The 9984-nt window shown below is 41.4% G+C and overlaps 1 protein-coding gene across 1 annotated transcript; it reads left to right on the top strand.

Annotated features, from left to right (window-relative positions):
• The first annotated feature begins 225 nt into the window (after positions 1-225).
• LOC145864013 (uncharacterized) lies at positions 226-1325 on the top strand. The gene is given in 1 exon segment (XM_088540370.1): positions 226-1325. A coding segment is annotated over 1 exon segment (804 nt). The 5' UTR covers positions 226-516; the 3' UTR covers positions 1321-1325.
• Positions 1326-9984: the final 8659 nt, after the last annotated feature.

The raw sequence follows: 9984 nt of genomic DNA, 5'->3' as shown, positions 1-9984 counted from the left end.
CTGTAAGCTGCAGACTTAGAGCTGCAGCTTACATTTAAAGGGGTCTGAACTCTGAATCTCAACACGAGGTAGAGACGATAAACACACCATTCTACTACTCTGCTCAAACCATCGTATTATGCTACTCTCATCACGCCACTGGGAACCATCGATATGGCTGGCCAGCCTATCTTCAGGAGCGAATGGAAGGGGAAAAAAAGCTACTCTGTAGTTCTGTTCAGGACTACACGACAAGTCACTGGATAGCGGACAACTACAGAGAAGAACAGTAGAAGACTTGTTGGAAACATTTTTCTGGACAATCAGAGCCTAACAATCGTGCCACGAAAAGGCCCAACCCCCTTTCCAAGGCGGCTCGGTTCCGAGAGAGATACACAGCGAACCAAGGCATTTCACTTAAATACATTCATAATTTCTTAATCCAAGTGGGCAGCGGTTGTGTGCAAAGTATAGGCGTACTGTAAGTGAGAGTAGTTTCTAAATGTACCAACGTTAAGTGTCTCTGTCCCTCTCTCCATGTCTTTTGTAAAATTGCCCTCGCTAGAAGCCTGTGTTTCAGACATAAAGAAGTGGATGGCTGCAAACTTTCTACTTTTAAACTCGGACAAAACAGAGATGCTTGTTCTAGGTCCCAAGAAACAAAGAGATCTTCTGTTGAATCTGACAATTAATCTGGATGGTTGTACAGTCGTCTCAAATAAAACTGTGAAGGACCTCGGCGTTACTCTGGACCCTGATCTCTCTTTTGAAGAACATATCAAGACTGTTTCAAGGACAGCTTTTTTCCATCTACGTAACATTGCAAAAATCAGAAATTTTCTGTCCAAAAATGACGCAGAAAAATTAATCCATGCTTTTGTTACTTCTAGGCTGGACTACTGCAATGCTCTACTTTCCGGCTACCCGGATAAAGCACTAAATAAACTTCAGTTAGTGCTAAATACGGCTGCTAGAATCCTGACTAGAACCAAAAAATGTGATCATATTACTCCAGTGTTAGCCTCCCTACACTGGCTTCCTGTTAAGGCAAGGGCTGATTTCAAGGTTTTACTGCTAACCTACAAAGCATTACATGGGCTTGCTCCTACCTATCTTTCCGATTTGGTCCTGCCGTACATACCTACACGTACGCTACGGTCACAAGACGCAGGCCTCCTAATTGTCCCTAGAATTTCTAAGCAAACGGCTGGAGGTAGGGCTTTCTCCTATAGAGCTCCATTTTAATGGAATGGTCTGCCTACCAATGTGAGAGACGCAGACTCAGTCTCAACCTTTAAGTCTTTACTGAAGACTTATCTCTTCAGTAGGTCCTATGATTAACCTGTTGGGTCTAGGGGGCAGCATTTGCACGTCTGGATAAAAAAAATGTACCCGATTTAATCTGGTTACTAATCCTACCCAGTAACTAGAATATGCATATACTTATTATATATGGATAGAAAACACTCTAAAGTTTCCAAAACTGTTTGAATGGTGTCTGTGAGTATAACAGAACTCATTTGGCAGGCAAAACCCTGAGACATTTTCTGACAGGAAGTGGATACCTGATGTGTTGTATTGACTTTAAACCTATCCCATTGAAAAACACAGGGGTTTAGGAATATTTTGGCACTTCCTATTGCTTCCACTAGATGTCACCAGCCTTTACAAAGTGTTTTGAGTCTTCTGGAGGGAGATCTGACCGAACAAGAGCCATGGAACGGTGATGTCCCATTAGACACCTGGCGCGCTACTTCATGTTGGGTACCCTCGTTCCAATACGTTATAAAAGAGTATGCATTCGTCCACCTTGAATATTATTCATGTTCTGGTTAAAAAAGGCCCTAATGATTTATGCTATACAACGTTTGACATGTTTGAACGAACGGAAATATATTTTTTCCCCTCGTTCATGACGAGAAGTCCGGCTGGCTTACATCATGTGCTAACGAGACGGAGATTTTTGGACATAAATGATGAGCTTTTTTGAACAAAACTACATTCGTTATGGACCTGTGATACCTGGAAGTGACATCTGATGAAGAGAATCAAAGGTAATGGATTATTTACATAGTATTTTCGATTTTAGATCTCCCCAACATGACGTCTAGTCTGTATCGCAACGCGTATTTTTCTGGGCACAGTGCTCAGATTATTGCAAAGTGTGATTTCCCAGTAAGGTTATTTTTAAATCTGGCAAGTTGATTGCGTTCAAAAGATGTAAATCTATAATTCTTTAAATGACAATATAATATTTTACCAATGTTTTCTAATTTTAATTATTTAATTTGTGACGCTGACTTGACTGCCGGTTATCGGAGGGAAACGATTTCCTCAACATCAATGCCATAGTAAAACGCTGTTTTTGGATATAAATATCAACTTGATAGAACTAAAAATGCATGCATTGTCTAACATAATGTCCTAGGAGTGTCATCTGATGAAGATTGTAAAAGGTTAGTGTATCATTTTAGCTGGTTTTATGGTTTTGGTGACCCTGTCTTTGACTTGACAAAACATTACACACAACTCTTGTAAATGTACTGTCCTAACATACTCTAAATTTATGCTTTCGACGTAAAACCTTTTTGAAATCGTAAAACGTGGTTAGATTAAGGAGATGTTTATCTTTCAAATGGTGTAACATAGTTGTATTTTTGAAAAATTTGAATTTTGACATTTATTTGGATTCAAATTTGCCGCTCTTGAAATGCACCTGCTGTTGATGGAGTGCACCACGGGTGGCACGCTAGCGTCCCACCTAGCCCCAAGAGGTTAAGTATAGTCTGGCCCAGGAGTGTGAAGGTGAACGGAAAGGCTGGAGCAACGAACCGCCCTTGCTGTCTCTGCCTTGCCGGTTCCCCTCTTTCCACTGGGATTCTCTGCCTCTAACCCTTTTACAGAGGCTGAGTCACTGGCCTACTGGTGTTCTTCCATGCCGTCCATGGGAGGGGTGCGTCACTTGAGTGGGTTGAGTCACTGACGTGGTCTTCCTGTCTGGGTTGGCGCCCCCCCCCCCCCCCTTGGGTTGTGCCATGGCGGAGATCGTTGTGGGCTATACTCGGCCTTGTCTTAGGACGGTAAGTTGGTGGTTGGAGACATCCCTCTAGTGGTGTGGGGGCTGTGCTTTGGCAAAGTGGGTGGGGTTATATCCTGCCTGTTTGGCCCTGTCCGGGGGTATCATCGGATGGGGCCACAGTGTCTTCTGATCCCTCCTGTCTCAGCCTCCAGTATTTATGCTGCAGTAGTTTATGTGTCGGGGGGCTAGGGTCAGTCTGTTACATCTGGAGTATTTCTCTTGTCTTATCCGGTGTCCTGTGTGTATTTAAATATGCTCTCTCTAATTCTCTCTTTCTCTCTTTCTGTCTTTCTCTCGGAGGACCTGAGACCTAGGACCATGCCTCAGGACTACCTGGTATGATGACTCCTTGCTGTCCCCAGTCCACCTGGCCGTGCTGCTGCTCCAGTTTCAACTGTTCTGCCTGCGGCTATGGAACCCTGACCTGTTCACCGGACGTGCTTGTTGCACCCTCGACAACTACTATGATTATTATTATTTGACCATGCTGGTCATTTATGAACATTTTAACATTTTAACATTTTGACCATGTTCTGTTTTAATATCCACCCTGCACAGCCAGAAGAGGACTGGCCACCCCTCATAGCCTGGTTCCTCTCTAGGTTTCTTCCTAGGTTTTTGGCCTTTCTAGGGAGTTTTTCCTAGGGAGTTTTTCCTAGCCACCGTGCTTCTTTCACATGCTTTGCTTGCTGTTTGGGGTTTTAGGCTGGGTTTCTGTACAGCACTTTGAGAATATCAGCTGATGTACGAAGGGCTATATAAAAATACATTTGATTTGATTTGATTTGATTTTGTAGCAAGCAGCCATATTGTTGTCAGTCCGCTAGGGACCTGTTAACATATTAAGTATGTATGTTTAATCTGGGGTACCATTTAATTAGCTAGTAAATATATAATTAAACCAATTTGTGTACTGAATCATAAGGCTCTGATTATCGATGTGACAAGTAGAGACCTTATAGAGTTTAATTCGGGAGATGACAACACTAAAGAACCACTCTCGTGGTGCCCTAGAGCCTAATGAGTTAATTGTTACATTATTAATTTAAATCAGTTAACAATTAAACAGTTAGTTGATTAGATAAATAACAGTCCTCAGATTAATGTTCAAGTCAAGTCACGACACTGGACCCCCTCTCTGCTGGAGGAGTAAAGGATACTAAATGTTGATCTAAATGCGAAGGGGGCAGTGAAATCAAAACAGCGTCATTTTGGGGCGGATAGCAGTGCGCCCCCCTTGACCCTTCCCATAAGAAATTAAATTAAAGAAAAACCCATAAATCACCAGGTGTGAGGAAACGGCCCAGGACAGTCACATCTACTTGTTGCCAAACCCTTCTTCATTCATCACAACAGTCAGAGCCCATTCTCTCGGCACGCAATACAAATTAAAAGGCGGATGCCAGAAGGCATCTCCTCCCGGTATGCTAACGAGTATTTTGCCGAGACCCAGACGGTTCTGCCAGAAGGAATATGAATCAGCTGAATGTGGGGCACATACGCTACACACCAGACAGGCTATACAAATGGCCAGCACAGTAATACTCATTCAGGGATGTGATCGGCACAATTTATTTTTTAATCAAAGTGATAAAATACACGATGAAGTTGTTTCTTCTCTGAAGGAAGTTTGGAAAGCTTACATTTATAATACTACAGAAAGCCTTCCAGGTTACTATTCACACATGTCTCATTAATTGTTAGGGTCAAATTTGTCTTTGTTCTGAAAGATTGGGGTAATGAGTCCATGATTTCAGATGTCAGGGAAATAACCTACTCAGGATCAAATTAAACAGTTAATATAGCCAATTGACATGTTCTACTAGTGAATTTGTACATCTCATTTAGGATGCCATCAGGTCCGCATGCTTTTTAAAATTTGAGAGTCAAGTTTATTTTTCTGTTCAGTATGTCCTTTTATAGTTTTTCTAATCCATTCAACTTCTCATAAATTTGGCATTGTTCTGTGTTTGCATCAATTTGAATGGTGCTGTAGAGTGTATTAAAATGGGTTGACCATACAGTACCAGTCAAAAGTTTGGACACCTACCCATTTAAGGGTTTTTCTTTATTTTTTACTATTTTCTACATTGTAGAATAATAGTAAAGATGTCAAAACTATGAAATAACACATGTAATCATGTAGTAACCAAAAATGATTCTTCAAAGTACCTACCCTTTGCCTTGATGACAGCTTTGCACACTTGACATTCTCTCAACCAGCTTCATGAGAAATGGTTTTCCAAAAGTCTTGAAGGAATTCATACACATGCTGAGCACTTGTTGGCTGCTTTTCCTTCACTCTGCAGTCCAACTCATCCCAAACCATTTCAATTGGGTTGAGGTCAGGTGATTGTGGAGGCAAAGTCATCTGATGCAGCACTCCATCACTCTCCTTGATGGTCAAATAGCCATTACACAGCCTGGCGGTGTGTTTTAGGTCATTGTCCTGTTGAAAAACAAATTGTCCCCCTAGGCGCAAACCAGATGGGATGGCGTATCGCAGCAGAATGCTGGTTAAGTGTGCCCTAAATTCTAAATAAATCACAGACAGTGTCACCAGAAAAGCAACCCCACAACATCACACCTCCTCCATGCTTCATGGTGGGAACCACACATGCGGAGATCATCCGTTCACCTACTCTGCGTCTCACAAAGACAGGGTGGTTGGAAGCAAATATCTCAAATTTGGACTCCTCAGACCAAAGGGCAGATTTCCACCGGTCTAATGTCCATTGCTTGTGTTTCTTGCCCCAAGCACGTCTCTTTTTGGTGTCCTTTAGTAGTGGTTTCTTTGCAGCAATTCGACCATGAAGGCCTGCTTCACGCAGTCTCCTCTGAACAGTTAATGGTGAGATGTGTCTGTTACTTGAACTCTGTGAAGCAATTAATTGGGATGCAATTTCTGAGGCTGGTAACTCCAAGGAACTTCTCCTCTGCATCAGAGGCAACTCTGGGTCTTCCTTTCCTGTGGCGGTCCTCATGAGAGCCAGTTTCATCATAGAGCAAAATGGTTTTTGCGACTGCACTTGAAACTTTCAAAGTTCTTGAAATATTCCGGATTGACTGACCTTCATGTCTTAAAGTAATGATGGACTGTCGTTTCTCTTTGCTTATTTGAGCTGTTCTTGCCATAATATGGACTTCGTCTTTTACCAAATAGGGAATACAGAAGATATACAGTATACAGAAGATAGACCTTGTCACAACACAAGTGATTGGCTCAAACGCATTAAGGAAAGAAATTCCACAAATTAACAAGGCACACCTGTTAATTGAAATGCATTCCAGGTGACTACCTCATGAAGCTTGTTGAAAGAATGCCAAGGGTGTGCAAAGCTGTCATCAAGGCAAAGGGTGGCTACTTTGAAAAATCTCAAATATAAAATATTTTGATTTGTTTAACCTCTATGGGCTAGGTGGGACGCTTGCGTCCCACCTACTCAACAGCCAGTGTAATCCCGTGGCGCGTTATTCAAATTCCTCAAAAATGCAAAAACTTCAATTTTTCAAACATATGACTATTTTACAACATTTTAAAGACAAGACTCTCGTTAATCTAACCACACTGTCCGATTTCAAAAAGGCTTTACAACGAAAGCAAAACATTAGATTATGTCAGCAGAGTACCCAGCCAGAAATAATCAGACACCCATTTTTCAAGCTAGCATATAATGTCACAAAAACACAGAAGACAGCTAAATGCAGCACTAACCTTTGATGATCTTCATCAGATGACACACCTAGGACATTATGTTATACAATACATGCATGTTTTGTTCAATCAAGTTCATATTTATATCAAAAACCAGCTTTTTACATTAGCATGTGACGTTCAGAACTAGCATACCCCCCGCAAACTTCCGGTGAATTTACTAAATTACTCACGATAAACATTCACAAAATCATAACAATTATTTTAAGAATTATAGATACAGAACTCCTCTATGCACTCGCTATGTCCGATTTTAAAATAGCTTTTCGGTGAAAGCACATTTTGCAATATTCTGAGTAGATAGCCCGCCATCACAGGGCTAGCTATTTAGACACCCACCAAGTTTAGCACTCACCAAAATCAGATTTACTATAAGAAAAATGTTATTACGTTTGCTGTTCTTCGTCAGAATGCACTCCCAGGACTTCTACTTCAATAACAAATGTTGGTTTGGTTCAAAATAATCCATAGTTTTATCCAAATAGCGGCGTTTTGTTCGTGCGTTCAAGACACTATCCGAAGTGTAAATAAGGGTCACGTGCACGACGCATTTCGTGACAAAAAAATTCTAAATATTCCATTACCGTACTTCGAAGCATGTCAACCGCTGTTTAAAATCAATTTTTATGCCATTTTTCTCGTAAAAAAGCGATAATATTCCGACCGGGAGTGGTGGTTTTCGTTCAAAGAGAGAGAAAGTAAACATTGAGTCGACTCGGGCACGCGCGCCCCGTCCCATTGTCCTCAGATTGGCCACTTACAAAATGCGCTAATGTTTTTCAGCCATGGGCTGCAAAGCCACGATTCAGCTTTCTGGCGCCTTCTGAGAGCCTATGGGAGCGTTAGAAAATGTCACATCATGCCAGAGATCCCCTGTTTTTGTTAGAGATGATCAATAAGGCCATGAAATGGTCAGAGAGAGCGCTTCCTGTTTGGAATCTTCTCAGGTTTTGGCCTGCCAAATGAGTTCTGTTGTACTCACAGACACCATTCAAACAGTTTTAGAAACTTTAGGGTGTTTTCTATCCAAATCAAACAATTATATGCATATTCTAGTTACTGGGCAGGAGTAGTAACCAGATTAAATCGGGTACGTTTTTTATCCGGCCGTGCAAATACTGCCCCCTATCCCCAACAGGTTAACAATAAAAGTACATTTTAGTTAATTCCATCTGCCCGGTACAGTTGAAACCGGGATTCATCCATGAAGAGGACACTTCTCCAGCATGCCAGTGGCAATCGATGGTGAGAATTTGCCCATTGAAGTTGGTTATGATGCCGAACTGCAGTCAGTTCAAGACACTGGTGAGGACGACGAGCACGCCGATGAGCTTCTCTGAGACGGTTTCTGACAAATTGTGCAGAAATTCTTTGGTTGTGCAAACCCACAGTTTCATCAGCTGTCCGAGTGGCTGGTCTCAGACGATCCTGCTGGTGAAGAATCCGGATGTGGAGGTCCTGGGCTGGCATGGTTACATGAGGTCTGTGGTTGTGAGGCCGGTTGGACGTACTGCAAAATTCTCTAAAATTACGTTGGAGTAGGCTTATGGTAGAAAAATGACATTCCATTTTCTGGCAACAGCTCTGGTGGACATTTCTGCAGTCAGAATGCCAATTGCACTACCTCAAAACTTGAGACATCTGTGTTGTGTGACCAAACTGCACATTTTAGAGTGGCCTTTTATTGTCTCCAGCACAAGGTGCAGCTGTGTAATGATCATGATGTTCAATCAGCTCCTTGATATTCCACACCTGTCAGGTGGATAGATTATCTTGGCAAAGGAGAAATGCTCACTAACAGAGATCTACACAAATTTGTACAAAAACATTTAAAGAAATAAGATGTTTGTGTATGGAAAATTTCTGCAATCTTTTATTTCAGCTCATGAAACATGGGACCAACACTTTACATGTTGAATTTATATTTTTGTTCACTGTAAATGTTGAACATTTTCATGAAATGGAGATTCCCTCCATGATTAATAACTGATCCTATTCACTGAGATGTGCAGTGTGTCAACACCAGAGAAATTGAACACAAGGCAAGTAAGAAGATGTTGTAATCAGATTCTTAAATTGTATTTATTCCTCTGCCCTCCATTCAGATCAATCGAGAGAGAATGAAAAGATCAACAGGATTGGTGGTTATAATGGAGAATATAGATGTACTTTTTTCAAATGTATACATTTATATCAACACAAAAATACATTTAGGTGTGTTGTATTATATAGTTGACTGGTTAATGTGGTAGTGGTATACCTAATAAGGTCGGACACACACACACACACACACACACACACACACACACACACACACACACACACACACACACACACACACACACACACACACACACACACACACACACACACACACACACACACACCTTGCCCTGAAGATGAGATGGACAAAATGCCACCCTGTTTTACTAATCATTAAATCATGTTTTGTACATGTCTAACTCAAGCACAGAAAGGCCATATATTCCATAACCTTAAAGTATTTATATTTCTTTCCATTTCTAAATATCAATCACATTCCACTGCAGCTTGTTATATGTGACGCATAATCCAGATTTTAGTTACTCTAATTTCCCCTCACTGAAGTACAATTTCCAGGAAACAAGTATTTTTGCCTGTATAAATTCTATCTTGCTTCTCTTTGCATGAATAACAATACTCATCTGTGTCTGATTCCAGGCTCTCTCTTATCCTTCTCCCACCTTTCATTCTCATCATACTGAAGACTCTGTGGGGTGAGACAGGGCAGGGGAACTGGGCAATCTTATTGATTACTGGAGAGGAGTCTTCCCAGACAACATGGCTCCCCTACTGCTTCCCCTGCGTAGGAAGCAACTCTGGGAGAGGTCAGTTCCAATAAAGGTACCATCATACACCCACACAGAAAACAAATAGACTTTTTCCATCAGTACCCTCCACATGAACCTTTTCTCAGCAGGAAATATAACCACATTTAGAAAGGTCTATGAGTAGCAAAATAAAGGAGGTAGGAAGCCGTATGTACTTCAAACTTGTTACTGTACACCTACACACACGTCTGCCCACACATACACACATACACATACATGCCTTAAGCGTGTTTGCTATGAGCAAATGTGTCTCACTTTTGTAAAAATGTGTTCTTCTGATTGCTTCCCTTGATAACAGCAGCAACATAATCAGAAACCACTTTGTTCTTATCAACAGAGAG

Source organism: Salmo salar, chromosome 25 (genome assembly GCF_965601325.2).
Source record: "Salmo salar chromosome 25, fSalSal1, whole genome shotgun sequence".
In the NCBI taxonomy this organism is placed as follows: domain Eukaryota; kingdom Metazoa; phylum Chordata; class Actinopteri; order Salmoniformes; family Salmonidae; genus Salmo; species Salmo salar.
The sequence above is the reverse complement of the archived record's forward strand: the minus strand, read 5'-3'. Positions and strand labels throughout refer to the sequence as shown.